We start from the raw sequence: 17,571 nt of genomic DNA, 5'->3' as shown, positions 1-17,571 counted from the left end.
GTTTTTTCTAAACTAACCTCTAAATTAGCCTCTCAGCTAGACTGTATATATTGCATTTCCATCTTTCTTCTATTAAAGTGAACATTCTTTAATGCTCATGTTATGAAGTATCTTGTAGTACATACATAGGGTGAGAAACATAGCTGAATTAGCATTACAAAATCAACTTTAACACTGACAGATTTCCAAGGCTGATGATTTTATTTTATTTTCCCTTTTGCTGGACAGCAGTACCATTTTCTACTCTAAGACTCTAAGACTCTTGCTCTCAGTTGAGTGCATTTTGTATGCTGTCAAAAATATCTACCTTTTTATTCTTTCGTTATGTATTCCATTTTACCCAGTCCTGCACTAGCACCTTGGTTTGGTGTTTATTCCACGTAGCAGAAAATACCTCTCAAAGAAATGCAAAGGCAATCTGACAGCAAGCTTCTCTTTGGGCATGTTGACATCATCCTCTTCTCTGAGCTCTAATTCAACTTTCAACACAATGCCTAAAACCGCACAGCCTCTGAGCACAAAAGATGAACATGAGAGTACACTTGTGCATTCTGTTGCCCTGTAAGCAAACTGCCTTGTGAATGAGGAATCAGTCAAATAATGGGGTTGATAGTCTGCATTTAAATAAGCTAAGATATAAGTGCAAAAGTGGGGTTTTTTTGGTGTAGCACAGACAGCAGCACATTCTGCTCAAAGTTCAGGGCTATGAACATCATTGACTCCTACAGCATCTCTCACATGAAAAGACAACATGCAGCTATTTCATGTGTCATAACTACTCTTTTGAAAAAAACCAGAAAGGTAGGATTTTTTAACTTCACTGATAATCCAAACCAGAGTGGCACTCTGCAAAGTGCATATATATCTCATAATACATATCTCCTGCTTTCAGCTCTCTATTTACGTGGACTTTACTGGGAAGAAGAGAAGAATGTCACTGCTTTCATGTAAGAGATAAAGAAATTCTCTGGGTATGTGCATATGACATTTGTGGGATGCACATTGCTTTCTCTGCTCACCATGATAAGAAACAAGTACATGCACACAGAGAACTCCTGCAGATTGGATAATGTGCTGTGAATTAATTCTCGGTGCTAACCTTGTTCAGCCAGTCATACATATAATGGATTGCATCCAAACCCTCTTCCAATAAGGAGCAACTGAGCCACCTACCACTTCATTTCTGAATGCTCCAAGCTCTTTCAGCTTTTGTTTTGAGCTCTGCATTTCAGCAGCTGGAAGTTGATGGAAGAAAGGAGGGAAAAGGCATCCATATTTTTATAGTTTTCCATTCCAAGATAAATAGGCTTGGATGAGAGAAGAGGGAACATAAATGAATCACACAGACAATCTGTTCTTTTAACTGGTGGGGTTGGGAGGTTAAAAGATTTTTACAAATAAACATTTTTTAAAAGGCAAGTATTAGCTTATGTGTTTGACAGAAGGCTGCAATTATGCTCTGCTCTGTACCACATAAAATACTAAAATATGGTAATGTGAGGTTATCTATCCTTCTCTTGTAGAACCAGTACATTCTCTTCCTATCGTGATGTCTCATCTAGTACATTACTCAAATTCAAGCCAAAGTATTCCACCACTTGAGATAGCACATAAACAAAAATAATGTGAAGAAATTCATAATAAACACATAACAAAAACCTGCTTCTTGGCCTTCTAAAGTCTTGGTTTCTTTGTTTGCCAAGGTGAAGAGCCCACCAAACCTGCTTGAACCCAGCTTCCTCACTGGGACACAATCTAAAGGTACACTATGTCTTCCACAAGCAGCTCTTTGCCATCCTTAACACATTTTCTGCAGTGCTGGATTCATGGCCTATGCTGTAGAGTCACAATCTGTTTTATACTGATTTTGAATTTCCTTTATTCTGACAGAAGGACAGCTTTTGGTGTTGGCATGTATGGAGAGTCAGCTTCAGGGCTGTTACAACCTGTTATGGTTGGTGACAGCCTCCAAGACACTGGTATGTCGGGCCAAAGACAGCTGGTTGGTAGCAGTCCTGACTTTCACTCTTTCACTGACTTCACATGCTCTAGTTGTGACATGGACAGCAGAAAGTGGTTTCATAAAACCCGGGCCTGTAGGGGACTTTGCATTTCATATAAATATCCATATAATCACCAGATCTTTACTCCACAGTGACAGAATAGGGAAAAGATCTTAGCTGTTTAGGGTAATTTGCTTTAAATAGAGTATGTAAAAGCCTAACCACTCTCCCTGTCTTTTCAAAAGTGGTTTATTGCTTCAGTGCAGTTGACCTCAGAGATTCACCATTATATGTACTGTAATTTGAATGAGAAATATCTTGCTCTCAAGATTGAGCCTAAGCAGGACTCTGATAAACTAATCTTTGTAAAGCCCACTGTGCTGCTGTGTTTAAGAGAGCCAGAAGCTAGCTATTAGTTCTTTTTTGTGGTTTGTTTGTTTTGTTCTCTTTCAGCAGACTTTTTAGAGTACAGCATGCTGAAAAAATAGGAACAAGGCTCCCCAACAGATACCAGTTGTGTCTGAATTCTTCCTTTTGCCAGGCACACAAACCACACAAACATTAGAGCCATCAGCACAAAACACATCATGTTAAATCCCTCATTTCTTTAGCATAATATGAAGTCTCTCTTTCTCTCATATTACCATTCTGGTCCATCAGGTATGTGAGGTTTTTCAAGGCAACAGGTGTTTTTTGAAATAAAATACAACCTTCCTTCAGCTCATTATGTGAAAGAGACAGCAGCTGCAAGTATAATGCTGAGGACACATGGTCTATAAGACACCCAGAAGAAAAATACTCCTTGTTCCACTTGTTAAGGTAAAGCACAGATGTTGCTTCAGTGATAAGCATGAGCATAAGGCAACCACAGTCTGCTCCACGTTGTAAATGCAGAATCTAAGATTTCAGAATATTTAGTAGGCTGCAATCAGAATCACCGGTTTCTTTATGTAAAGAAAGCTAATGCAATGTCTAAGCTCACAGCACTAACAAATACTCCATATCACAGCTTGCATTACACTATCATCAACAATATGCTAGGGACTGTCCACAGACTTGGCTGACAAATAATTAATAATCTTTTATATGGACTCAATTATGAGTAAGAAATAGTGACAAATGCATAAATTAATACACTTACTGATTTAATGATTTAAACATTTACAGATAGTGTATATTAAAAAGGGTTTAGCAATTTAGAATGTTTAATGCAATCCCTTTCCCTGCTTAGTATTGGTAGGAAGACTATTTTTGTATCACTCAGATCTAAACTGTTGAGAAATCAACTGCAAAATAATGACGTCTAATGAATGTAAAAACCAAGTTAGAATCAATCCTTTCCAGGGAGCAATCCTCTGTTCAGTTAGGTCCATAATTCTTCCTCCAACCTTCCGACCCCCATTTATTTATTTTCCTCTAGTTTCTCTGAAGAACAAAGTACATATATTGTAGCTTATAGTATAATTGTCTGTCCTTTTTCAAATAGAAAGGGAGTGAAGCATTTCTTAGAAAAACAAAGATCATCTAGGATTGCCTGGTCTTCCTATTCCCTCCTGTTTTCTAGGCCTAACTAGGTCAGAAACTCTGTCCTACAAACCAGAACATGTAACACCAGAGGAAAAAAACACAGATGACAAAATAATCCAGTCATCTTTCTCTGTAAGTAGACATAAATAGGAATATTTATGTTGGCCTTGCAACATGAATCTCAGTAGCTTGTAGGACTGCATGTTTTTCTGGCCACAGTGTTTGTTATGTAGAGCAGCAGCAGCAATCAACTGGGAACCATACACACAGAGGAAGGCCAGATGGCATGGATCTACTAGAAAAGTCAAAAGCATCACACTCCTTCAGATCCAGCTTGCACTGACCCCAGCTCTCTTGTGTGTGGGATGGCTTTCAGTTTTTTTTTTTTTTTCCCCAAATCTATATTGGTAAGCTGTTGGTAAAATGAGTCCATCCCTTGTCAATTACATCACCACCCATTTTAGGGAAGACCAGCTTAAAAAAATAAAACAACACAAACAAGTTTGGATCACAAGGTTAAGATCATAAGGTTAGAAAGTATTCTCATAATGAAAATGATACCATAGTACTTCCTTGATGCAACTTATATTTTTAACAAAAGGTCATTTAAATGGCTGAATCATTTTTAGTTTGCTACATTGTTACAAATGAAAGAGATGTGAATAATAAAACAAACAACCAGAACAAAATCTCTATATTTAATTGGAATGATGATACACATGCCTAGAAAAACAACCACAGGAAGATATCATTGCTTGGGCCCACCTGTTGTTTGCTACTGATTTGCTGGCACATGTTTTTAATTGTTCCTGTCCTACAAAGAGCTCAGCAGCCAATAAAACTATTCAAATTGCTTTTGACTGAGAATATTTATATATTTTGCATTTTATGGTGTTCAACTTTGGTGCTGTAGAAGGCAAGCAATCTCTTCTTATGAATCCACACAACTTTGTGCCATTCCCGAACCAACTGTACTCAGTGTGTAATGCCAGGCGATCTCTACTACAAGCATTAATAACTTAAGAGTTTGTTCTGTTATTAAGATACCCCTCTAGTCAGAAATCAAGGCTGATCACACAGATTCCAACACTTGTACACTTCCACCATCATAGGAAAATCTGAGTCAATACTTACATGTGTCTTCACATCACCTTCAAGAATCTTGCTGTACCTGAGAAACTCAGCAACACTTCCATTCAGCAGCCTATCAAAGGCCTCCACATACGGTGCTATGCCTGTAGAAGAGGAACATTCCATTATAATGGGTTCATAAAGTATATAATGCATAGGATGTGTAGCAGATGGAGGAGATGTATCATAGAAACTGAGGAGATTTCAGTAACTTCATTTCTGATTAATGAAATCAGTGAAAAAGGATGCAAAATTATTTCCGTCCTAGATAGAAAGAAGAGGAAAAAATCCTGCTCTTGGTAGTATTTGAATAGGAACCTGTAAGAAAATTTCCTGTGTATAATGTAATGGGAAGCCTCTTTTGTCTTAAAATAACATGTGCTAAAACAAACATCTCTCAGCCCTTCAAAGGACCTGAGGAGTGTAATTCTCTTAATAAAATTCCCCTATTGTACTTTAACCAAATATCATCCCCTAAAAAGAACCTGCACTGTACTTAACAACTATTTTTATACTACTCCATTCCTGAATATCTCTGTGATGTTTGGTGGCTTTTAATAGCAACCAATTCCATTTCCAGTAAGAGAGTCTTTGGAATGGGTTGACCGTAGATTTATGCAGTGAGATATGGCTTTGTAATCGCCTCGTTTTGTTGTCTCACCTTGCGAAACTGTCACTGGGTAAAGAAAGCTCAAACAAGTCTTCCAGACAACATACCCTACTGACTTTATATATACTATACATTACAAAGGAGGAATAAAGCTGCTATTTTCTATATGGTACACAGAGCAGTTTCCTGATTAGGTGAACAATCAGAAAATGCAGATCAGTCTCAGTTTCTTAAGCACCTGGCTTCTACCTAGCACTACGTGGTACCTGTTAAGATAGCAAAAATAATCTTTCCTTGGATGCTTTCCAACCCTTCCTTTACTCCCTCATGTCTTGTCTATGCTCAGAACCTTTGCCAGATCCAGCATGAATGACACACATGTGAATCTATGACATATGTAGGATCTGAGAGAACAAGGTTAAAATTCTTCCCTGCCTCTCTCCCTCATTAATAAAGCCTGAGGATTGCTCTGAAGAGGTACCAAGCTTTCCCCAGAGAATTTGCTTTAACCTTTTGGCACTATATAACAATTGTGTCCAAATTCACACTTATGAAAGCCCCCTTTATTCCACAAGAGTCATCTGGCTCCATGACAGAATAAAAGACAGGCTCTGGCAACTGGAGTTTGCAGTGGCCTGTGTGAAAAAGAAAATGTAGTTAGCCAGCTAGGTGGGATTTCAAGGCTCCTTTTGTTCTCTTGATGCCATTCACCTATAATTCTGAGGAATTTCTGGGCTTTCTTCCATATTAAGTGTTTGTGTGTAAACCCCTCAAATGACCTAATGTACAAAAGGTTTTAGCTGTGGAGATGCTTTCCAAAGGACATTTATGTTCTTTTTCAAAATCTGTGCATGCTTCCAAAAGATTCATTGTAACATTTTCCTTTTAGATCAGAGTTTTACATAACAGTTCACCAAATTCTCCTATGCAGAACTAGAAAGCAACGATGCTATTTTTTACTATTCAATGCAGCTCACTCCCAGGAGCATTTACTAGAATTTGCTGTGGGCCGTGCAGAGCAACAGAATGATTTATTTGCAGTTCTGCTGCTGTAATGCCCTTTAGGAAAACAGTAAAGGTACAGATCTCCCATCCTGTTTCTGAAAATGTACTAATTGAAAAGCCAAGGTTATTTTTTTTTTATTAACTCTACTTATGGAATGGTCTTTTAGGGGATAGAGGTCATGGTTGAAGAAATATACCTCCATTTCGACTGGAGATTTTAAAAAGGTCACATTCTGGCCTGAGTGACAGTTTTGAAGGAGAAAAAGAAAGAAGGTACCTGTAAGACTGTTTCCTTTGCAGTGTCTGTGGCAATGTGAACCTCTGCAGAGGCACAGTGACAAAGGCACAGAGTGGTGTTTGGGGCACTGTAGGCGGACCAGGCACACAAACTGAAGACTTTCCCAACTGCACCAGCATAAGCTAATTCCTGAGTCCCTGTGTGAGACAGCTCTGCCTGGAGACATCATGCAGCCTGGCAACACCCCATGGTGCTGCTCATCTCAGCTTCTTACTGCAGTCTCCCAGTGGGTGTATTTTATAACCACACTTCAACAAGGCTTCTCAGCTGGTTTCTTCTAGGGATCTGCTGGGGCGTTCAGGCTCTGGTTCCCTGGGGGGTGAATCTCTTCACCTGACTGAGCTCCTAGGTCAGGTCAAGAATACAAGCAGTTTTCATGGAAGTACTTGGCATGGTGAGTTATCTCCTGTTCTGAAAGTAGCCCTGGTTCTGCAATAAATACAGATTCACCTAAATGGACTCATTACATTACTAAATTCTTTGAGAATTGCACAATTCCTAGTGGTGATTGATTTATTTGTCAGTTTGTATATGGATATTTCTCCCTGACTTTGCTACAGTTTGCTAGCTGCCTAGGTTCTCTCTGGACTGCAAGCACTTTTTCTAGTGAAGCTTTCTGTGCCTGGCTAACTCATCTGCCATGGAAGCCTGCTGGAAGATGCTCCTTTCCTGCCACAGAAACACACAGCTCTCAGTCAGCTGCCCCACAGCAGCTGCCAGTGTGCAGGCCCATGGCACACAAGGGTGCAGGGAACGTCCCTCACATGTGTCAGCTGGCATAGGGGACGACACAGCACCTCACACACTTCACTTGTTGCTGTGTCAGTAAAGGAAACTGCCTGCAACTTCAGATGTGTCCTGCAGCTTCTGTACAGCAGCTGAGCCCATGCTGGGATGTGGTCTTCTCTGGAGAATGCAAGAAAGGGCAAGGAATACAGAAAGCAATGAATATGAAGCTAATAAAGAGATGCATGTTGGGGTTCTGGACAAAAAAAGAAGTTTTGGAGAAAGGAAAGAGCACTTCTATTCCATCATATTTAGAAGTAGCACATATGTAAAGTTATTTAGCCTATAACTTCAGGTACCACAAAATTAAGGCACAAGAAAATATGATTCAATGATATGATATGATATGATATGAGTAGACAAAGAACAAGCTTTTTTTAGTATATTCTCCACTGTAGTGCTTTGGAGAGCCACTTGAGAACAGACAGCTCAAGAGGTAAGAATGTAAAGCCATGGATTTATAGTGAGTAAATGCTTCCAAACAAACTCATGTTTGATTAAGGATGTTAAACAAATTAAGTGGGTCTGCACTGTGAAATTCAGAGAGAGTTGGCAAATCAATAGTGTTTACATTGGTGACTTCTACAGGAATATTTATGCTGCACATTTAGGGGATGTCTCATTTCTTCTGCTAATTGGGCTCAAGCAGACATCTTCACCAGGGGAGTTATTTACAATTATGTAAGTTGTAAATATAATTGCTAAAATGGAAAGAGTAATAAAGCTTAAGAGATGGACAATATATTAAAGAAACAGTAAAATCATTAATTTTCTAGGCCATATTAGTTCAGATTGTGCATGCTACTAAGCTTGTCACATGGTACTTCTAAATAATTTTTAAATTTTTAAAATTTGGATACAGAATTTGTAGGAGGTGGGATCACATTCCCTCTTAGAAGACAAACATATACATTATTTGTAATTTTTTAATAACAGAGATATTTTTTAATAACAGATAACATACTTACTTCCATTGACTCCATTGATGCCATCACACTCCATTCCACCAGATCTGTGTGAATCTGAAAACAATGATTCGAGTCGAGTCACTGCTTTCTCCAATCTCTCCATCAAGCCATGAGTCTCTGCCATTCTGAAAAAAATCATTATGATAGAAACAGTGTTAGACCCCTCTCAGTAAAGTCCTTGCTTCATGCTGCAGTTCTGTTCATCTTGTGGCTTTTTCTTTTATGGTAAAACTCTCATTTTTTAAGCACTGTCTTTCTGGCACATAAACATTTGCAGTGAAGCAGCTCTCAAGGGTAAGTTGCTTCTTTGTCAGCAGGGATCAGCAGTCAACTCTGTCTCTTCCTTCTAAGTAGCAGGTTCCAACCACTGCTAGTGTAGCTTTTAACAGTCTGCACATGAACAGCTTATGACAAAATGCAAATATATGCTCCCAGCCAGATACTGAGACAACTGGAATAGTCATAAAAGTAATTGGTAAAATCTTATGCCTACAATGATTTGAGTCAGCATTTACAGAGACTAACATACAGACCCAATTAATACTCACTGATTTTTGAAAAGGCTCATTCTGAAATTTGCCTTGGTCTTTTATACTTTCTAGAAGGACCCAGCCACTTGACTGAAGACTACACAAAAATCCAAGAAGGTCTTCTGTTTATTTTTCTTATATAATTTTTTTCTTACAGAAGCACCCGATATGAACCAGTGTTCCCCAAACTTTTAAAATCATATGCTGATTAACATTTGGATAGAAAAAAAAACCCCAGAGGCCTGCTTGTGCAGTACTGCTGCAGTGCTTTTGGTTTAAGATTAAACAGAAATTAGGTTACATTTTTAACAACTCACACCTTGCCTTCTTTCTTCACAATGTGATTATCTACTCTCTTACATGTGAGGCAGTGTAGGCATTGACATTTTTGAATATTGGCCAATCTCTTGGGAAGAAAGTGCTGTATACCATACAGAGTGAGAAAGTTATATAAGCAAAGGCAAAGCTATGTTTAAATCCCCTATCATTTAATAGAGCAAGTTTAAGGTACACGTTCCCCACTGAAGGTTGGGAGTGTTTGATCCTGATAAGTGACATTTGGCAAGGGGTGCATGTGGTGATGATGGCTCTTGATTAACATGCTCCCTGTGGCCACTTCCAGCCCAGCCCCCACACCAGGCTGCATCCCCTGCCCAGCACCGGGGTGTGCAAAGGCAGGAGCAACAGGGGAATAAGCAGCGAGTCAGAGGCTCTCTGGGGCCATCATCCTGTGGTGTTCTTCCACAAGACATTGATTCCTCTATGGCTCAGACACTAGAATGGTTAGGCAGACATGGAACACAAGTGTAAATATATTAGTTCCTAAAGAACAGCCTGCTAGTATTGCAGAGATATTAAAGCCTAATAGCAGATTCCAATAAAATGCACCACTATGGAACACTCAGCAACCAAACTAAACATTGCTGCTTCAGTGTCTCCACAGCCAGTGCAGAGTGCCTAAATGTTATAATCAATAAGTAAAGTACCATGGAAATAAATGTTTTCATTTACAAACAAGTACTACTAATTCTTATTAGTAAAATATAGTAATATTTTTCTACTAAAATTTTAAGCATGAGAGGAAATTAGCTACTAGGACTGTGGAAACACGTGCAAAGCTCTTGTGCTCTGAGTCATGCTGCCTTTCAAACAGGGAGGGACTTTCAGACTTTATCAATATACTGAGGTTTGTGTTTGACCTAAAAGTGAAGTAGAAGATTTTACAGCATGAAACCCTTGAAAGAATCATTCTCGTGAGAAAGTTTTGTTTGGAATTTATGGAGTTTTCCTATTTATATTAAATTAAAAAATCAAACCCCCAAAGAGGATGACATTAAACAGCATGCACATGAACAGTGTAAAAATTCAGAGGGGCTCTCTTGTTTTATCATAGAATGGGTCAGGTTGGAAGGGACCTCAGAGGGGTCGTCTGGTACAACCTTCCCACTAAAGTCATCATCCAGAGTACATGGCACAGGATTGCATCCAGACAGTTCCTGAATATCACCAGTGAAGGAGATTCCACAACCCCTTTGGGCAACCAGTTCCAGTGCTTGGTCACCTGCACAGTAAAGTTCTTCCTCGTATTCAGGGGGAACATCTGGGCATCAGCTGCTGCCCACTGCCTCTTGTGCTATTGCTGGGCACGACTGAGAAGAGCCTGGATCTGCCCTCTGGGCACCCTCCCTTCAGATACTGATGGACACTGATGAGGTCCCCTCTCAGCTGCCTCCTGAGGCTGAACAGGCCCAGCTCCCTCAGCCTTTCCTCATGGAAGAGATGCTCCACTTGCTTGGTCAGCTTTGCATCTGTCCATTGGACCTGCTCCAGGAGCTCCATGTCTCCCTTGTGCTGAGGAGCCCAGAACTGGACACAGCACTCCAGGTGTGACCTCACCAGGGCTCATTAGTCATGTAATGAGTCCATTTACGTGAATCTGTATTTATCCAAGCACAGTATTGCAGAACCAGGGCTGCTTTCAGAACAGGAGACAACTCACCATGCCAGGTGAGTTATCCATGAAAACTGCTTGTATTCTTGACCTGACCTAAGAGTTCAGTCAGGTGAAGAGCAAAGGGGTGGGATCACCTTTCTTCACCCACTGGCAATGTACTTTCTTTATACTGCAAAATGCACACTATTCTGTTTGAAAAATCAATTCACCTTAAAAAAACACACCTTAAATTTTTGTAAGGTTACAAATATCTTGGCAGGAATGAGATGAATGGATCAGAGGAGCTTCTGAAATATTCAAACTTTTACAAGAATATTAAAATTTTTCTTAAAACAAAGCACTGTTAATCCTAAAAAATATTATGAGTACATTCTTTTCACATTTTACCCTACTACATAAAAGCCTAAAATAGTGTATATTTTAAAAGTTCTGTTTTCAACCACTCTAAAGTCTGGATGATGTAACATAGCATACTAATACATAACACAGCAAACAGTCAACTAATTTCATCAGTATTTTAAAATATATTTTTAGTATAGCACCTAATTTTTTATGTAAAGATACAGTCTGGTAAGTTGAGTTTTTTTCATTTGCCTTAAAATTTTCCTTGTGATGTCATCAAATGTCACAAAAATTATGCACAAACTTCTATGGAGGACCTGTTACTTTTTGGCCTCTTCAGCCTGATTTTGCCTGTGAAAGAATATGACTGTTTGATGACAAACTCAATGATTTGAGTGCACACACCAGGAGGTCTGAGGAGTCTCACAAATGAGCAGACTTCTGATGTATTACCCAATAAATGACCTTCTGTAAGGCAGTAAAACTACACATTGTGGTGTCAGAAGTTCAGGGGAATAATCCAGCTCAAAAACCTGAAGGATCTTTTTATGCAATACCTTCCTGCTACCACATAGGCTTTTATTCACTATATTGGTCACTGTTTTATTCTAGTCCCATTAACTGGAGAACTACAACGTTCTTCCAAAAGCAGGCATCACCAGCAATCATAGAATAATATATAGTCAGAGTCTTTAAACAGAAGTAGAAACCGTTTTTACCCTAATATTAGGGATGTCAGGTTTCTATTCTTTTTATATAGAATATTACACTCAATAATCATCATCTTTACACTGTCTACCTTTTTATCTGTAGATTTATATAACCATGAGTACATGGTATTTCCATCTATTTCTATACATATATGTACATGCACATAAGAATACACACAGTTATGCCTGTCATGTATGAATAAAGTGCAAAAACATTTTTGTGATTACTGTCCATAACACTAAAAGAGCAATCAGTTGTATATTCAAATCTTACATTTACACCTCTCTTTACCATTAAATGACACAGTGTTATCTACCTTACAAACAACACAGGAATTAAAGTTACTGTTCTAAACATCTCCTGAACAATAGCATGAAAACTCTCTTCATCCATTCTCAATCTAAACACTGACATCTTTGCCTATACATTGAGATTTACATATTTGGCACACGTTATGACACACTTCAGCATTTTCTTGGCCTATATTCAGCTGTTTATCTGATTACTTATTCCACACTGCACTTTGCCTGGTCAAAGAGACACCACAAAGCCACAGCTCAAAAGGAATCAGAATACAAATGGCAAAGCTTGACTCTGTGAAGATACTATCTGCCATGATACAGCATCAGAGCTTATATTATAAATAAATAATAAGATTGGTCTACTTACAGTGTCCAATTAAATCTCTGCACATTAAAGAAAAGAGGATGTAAATATGTCTGTGGCATGCTTCCACTCTCATAAAACATGTTTTTACTTCAAGACAGACTCTCTATCTCACCTGTCATGATTTTAATTAAAGATTTGAAGTGATTATCAGGGTAAACCATGTATCTTTTCCCAGAGCTGATGCTGACCACCTATAAAGAGTTAAAAATAACAATGCTTTAACTCCCATATAATCCTTATCCAGTTGCTCTCCTGGTGAAGAACATTGTCCTTCACTGAAAGTAAGGTCACCTAAGAGTGAGGAAAGGTGTTAACACACATCTACTGACAAATCATTTAAACACAACATTGGTAACCGTCTCTTGGGCACAAAATCAAGACAGAAGATCCACAGCTCTACCCTGTTTACTGTTAGTGGTATCTCTTTTGGGAGTGTTAAAGGCATGTGGTAGTATCACCATCTGTCATTTCTTCCACAAAAGAAGTAAAGCCAAAACCAGGTAGAAGAAAGCATGCTGAAACTCAAAGAGTGGATTTCTTTTTATAGACAGGCCTTGGGAGATCACTGCTTTCCTCCCCAGCTGTTTCAAAGCACCATTTATCTATTATCAGGGGAAAAAACTTGGCTGTAGACTAGAATTTCCTGACATACTGATCCCAAACAGCAAACTGTAAGTCAAAACACACACATACTGTTCCTGTTACTACTGTATGTGACTTACAACAGAGGACTATATTGGTCCATCCTCAAGAAGAAACAAGTTGTAATGAATGCACAGGGAAAAGCAGTACAGCAGCATAAAGGGGAAAAAACCATATGATGACATACCAGACATGTAAAAATGGAGTTTTGAACAAAGGAGTGGTGCTACCTTGTAAAGTATGAAATGATGCTCACAAACATCAGCAAGAGACAGAGTACAAAGTTCCACAGTTTTTTTTATTTCCTAACATTCTACTAATTTGAAAGGAAAATAAATGTCCTGTTAATTTATTTGCTTTCCTCCCCTGGCCCACTCAGTGCCAGTTTGTCCAAATTCATCTAGCATCTGAAAATTGATGCCAGGTCTCACTCATGCACATCATCTGATATCCTACATGTCAGATTTGGATTTCCTCTCTATTCCAAAAAAGGGCAGATGCCTAAACCAGAATACAGGCAGCCATGTGCATATTAATTGTATTCACCATTGCTGCACTGCCTTGGAAGTGGAAAATCACACTGTCCTTGGAAGCACCTTGCACATGTGCTTTCTCTCTTAGTCTTTTAATAAATTGCTACCAAGATATTAAATAAAATACACAACTCCCCAGATTGCCAGCTGGTGCTATCAGAGAGCCAGTCAGGAACATTTTATAGATCTACAGCACCGTGTCCTCTGAGAGTTCCTCTGTACAAATTTATGTCAACATACATCAAGGGAGGAGAAATGCATTCCTGAACATCCCCTCAAATTACAAAAGCATCGTACAGCACTTCATTTCTGACACAAACACAGACAGCCTGGGTCTGAAATGGCTCTTTTTCCTATATCATCATTTGACACCTAAAAAATCCAAGCTGTTTTGAGGAAGCAGTCTCTTTGCCACCTTTCCCATGAGACCCAAATTCCTGCTGCACCCCATTCTTGTTCAGAACCCCTCTGGCTTGGGGTCTCTGGAGTTCCTCATTCCCAGATAGAGCTTGGAAGCAGCTCAGTACTGGCTGGGTGGTACAAAGGAGTACTTTGAAATTCTATCACAAAAGATTCTGGGCAGAGAATGCAAAGGGAACAGTGGTGAGAAGAAAGTATGTGTTGGTAGACCAATAGGAACATTACCTTGTATGGTTTGTATTTTGTTTTCCATTAGCTGTAGGGGAGGAATGTAAACAGAGTCTTCTCAAACTGATGTCAATTTGGATTAAACCAGATGACCTCTCAGTAGGGCCCTGTGTGAGAAGAATGATTTGAGTTTCAAATCAGAGCCTTTTTTATTGTTTTGCCCATAAATCTACTACAAGCTCATTTGGGAGCAATTAATTCTTAAGTATAGAGAATTATTTAATTTTTAAACCTAGTTAAAATATTTAGTTTTGTATATCAAACAGTATTAGAATTTTGACCTTATTTTTGTTAAGATGGAGAGTTATAACTGAAATAGCAAAAAAGACAAAAATGTCTGTATGACTTCTGCTTTTTGTGGATGAATGTGCCATTTTCACTATTAAGTTGATCTGAAGTCTTAGCTGACTCTAGCATATCCATCATAAAATATTTCTGTCTGTAGCGCACTGTGTGTGTTAAAGCCACTGTTATGCTATAAAATGAGTCCCTTATGGCTGTGCATAATAGTGTGCTACATCAACTATCTTGTGTGTGGACTTCTTTCTTTGGCATAACCTCTGTGTTTTTAAAGGGCTACTTTTTATAAGCAAAAAACCATTTGCATAGAAGAAGTAAAAGCAGGTTCACGTTGAATCTCTCCCATTTAACCCAAGTGTTTTCCTTTGTCTGGCCTTATGCTGTTGGTACCACAAAGCATAATTTTCTGTTTGCATTCTGGCTCCTCCTCTGCTTTTCTCCCGCTCCTAGTGATCAAGCTGCTGTCTACAAAACCATGTTGAAAAAGAATAGAACCCTTTACTCATCCCACTGTCCAGAAAAAACTGTAAAACTTGCATCATAAAACAATCTCTGTTTTGACAAATACCTCTGACTGTTGATGCATTTTAGATTTCTTATCACATCCCAGTTTAGTCCCATAATATGGGTGAGCAACTGCACACATCAAGCTGTATGTCTACAAGTCAATGTAATAATAACAACATGGACTGCAAGTAGGCCTCTGATAATTTAATACGAATTCTTTAAAATATGGCATGTGTTCATGTATGTGCTTAGTATCTCCTGGAGTATCAGTTCACTTCCTAATTATTGGGAAGTTCTGTGAAGAGCTTCTATCCCTTGCTGAATAATTTTGACTGTCATGAATTTTGTGATCACAAAGAGCGAGTTCATTATTTAATGATATACTGAAGCAGTCAAGACTGCTTGACAGTTTGTGTAAGCATGATTGACTTAAAATAACCAAGGCAACCCAGTTTCTAAGTACATTCTCCTATTCCTTTTATGCTCACTTTTCATGTCACCACTGCTCATGGTCTTTTGTATTGGATTTATTTTCTTTACCCCCTCAAATGAAGTGTATGAAATTTAGTATGTGTGCAATCAACAGAAATGCAGTGTTCTTAGCCACCTCATTTACTATATATTAGTGTTGTGCTCTTCATGTAATCAAGCATCCTAAAGGCCTTACAAACCATTTAATTACCTGTCACAAGTCCAATTACTGTATGTAAGCAGACTGTCTTGCTGAACCGAGAAAATACTGCATGCAGGCATTGATTTTATTCAAGTGCTTCAGTGCAGTTCATAATAACTGAACAGTAAGATCTTTATGCTATGGTTCCAAACAAATTGAATTTGAACTCTCTGAAAGGGTAAATTTGAACTCTCTGAAAGGGTAAATTCCAAAGTACAAATGTTTCAGTACTTCCAGGATGTGAAAGGAAAAAAACAAAGGAGGGAGTTAAAACTAAGTGAAAGGTATTGCAAGCTCTAAAAACAGAAACTGTGAAATTACTTCTGAAGAAAAGACTAGAGTTATTCAGTATCAAGGTTTGTAAAAGTTTTGTTTGCTGCGCTGGTGGCCTTTCACAAAACTTCCACACCCTACTTCTCATGCATATCCATATTATGTTGAAGCCTGAATAGTTGGGCTTGATTTCAGCCAAGTTTGCAAGTGTTCCTGCTCTTACCAGAACACCCTGCTGCAATCTGTGTCTGATGGTCTCAGGCTCATCATGGCTGCTCCACTCAGCCTGTAGCCAGTGGCTCTTCCTCCAGCACAGCAGCAGCCAACGGGGCTTAAGCAAACTTTTTGCCATGAGTCCTCCCTCTGCTCTGCAGCTCAATTGGGATCTTTACTGGTCACAAAATTTTAAGGTCTTCATGCATCCCATTCTAAAACTCATCCCACTGATTTTGCAATACTGCTGGCATTGCAATTTGTGCCTTTGCTTCTGATTCAGGATGAAATGGGCCAGCTGCTACTAAAACAGACCTTTATTTCCGGATATAACCTGGTTACTACTTAAGAGGTCCTAAGCTTTTATGATAATCCATACAACCTGCTCACATACAAGATCTTAGACATTTAACTGTCTATCCTTCCTGTATTTCAGTGTGAGGTCTTGCTAAACACAGAGGAATCAAACTGGACCTACCCTAGAGGCTTGTAAAAGTCAGCCTTTTTGAGGGTGGCTGTTGCTTTAGAGGACCCAGAGCTCTAGGTGAATTAGTCTGCTGTTTCTAGACAATGACAGATTATGCACAGAAATGTAAATGATTCTTTGCATTCCTTCCAAAGAGCAATTAATTAAATATTTAAACTAATACAAAACATAGCTTAAAGCTTAGGATCTGAGCAGATCTTGGAAAAATGTGCCACTATTTAACGATGTAATTGAGCATTTTCCTGTTTCATTTTTTAATATAGCCCACAAAAGCATTAAGGCTTTAATTCCCAGCATACTACTGGTATTTGGAATTCTACGAGCAACCTATTTTGCTTGCTGTTCCCTGAAAAATTGTGGGTCAGACAAAGCAATTGCCATTAGCATATACTCAGGAAAGTAGTCTGAATGGGACCTTTTAAATAACAAAAAGTCCCTGAAACTGATAGTCAGAATACCTGAAGTACACAGGTGAAATTAACACAGCAGTAGGCAGTATGTGTGTAGACTCTAGTGGTGTCTGTGCCATAAAGTCTTGCTAAATGGTGACAGAGGTCACAGACACTTAAGAAGCTCCACACTCCCTACTCTTGATGAAGCATCTGAATCAGCATAATCATTGTCATAGATGCAGCTGTGCTCACGCATGCTTTTGTCACTTCAGCATACAGTGCTTAGTAAAGGTGTTGCTAATCTGGTATAGTTGTTAGCAGTAACATTCTGAAGAAAAGCTGAATCTTTAGAGTTTCAAGTATTATGTA

At 38.8% G+C, this 17,571-nt stretch overlaps 1 protein-coding gene across 2 annotated transcripts in view; it reads right to left on the bottom strand.

Moving 5' to 3' along the window:
- CAP2 (cyclase associated actin cytoskeleton regulatory protein 2) overlaps positions 1-17,571 on the bottom strand; it is a 68,198-nt gene that overhangs the window by 47,930 nt on the left and 2,697 nt on the right. Inside the window, exons 2-4 of one of the 2 annotated variants that reach the window (XM_058804181.1) lie at positions 14,355-14,464; positions 8,329-8,453; positions 4,665-4,765 (exon numbers count right to left, since the gene is read on the bottom strand). In XM_058804181.1, the coding sequence (XP_058660164.1) occupies positions 4,665-4,765; positions 8,329-8,452 (225 nt within the window). In that variant the 5' untranslated portion in view covers position 8,453; positions 14,355-14,464. The remainder of the gene's footprint in view (positions 1-4,664; positions 4,766-8,328; positions 8,454-14,354; positions 14,465-17,571) is intronic. The other variant, XM_058804188.1, reaches the window with a different exon arrangement.

The sequence above is a fragment of the Ammospiza caudacuta genome, chromosome 1 (genome assembly GCF_027887145.1).
Source record: "Ammospiza caudacuta isolate bAmmCau1 chromosome 1, bAmmCau1.pri, whole genome shotgun sequence".
NCBI lineage: Eukaryota > Metazoa > Chordata > Aves > Passeriformes > Passerellidae > Ammospiza > Ammospiza caudacuta.
This window is presented reverse-complemented; position numbering and strand designations above follow the sequence as displayed.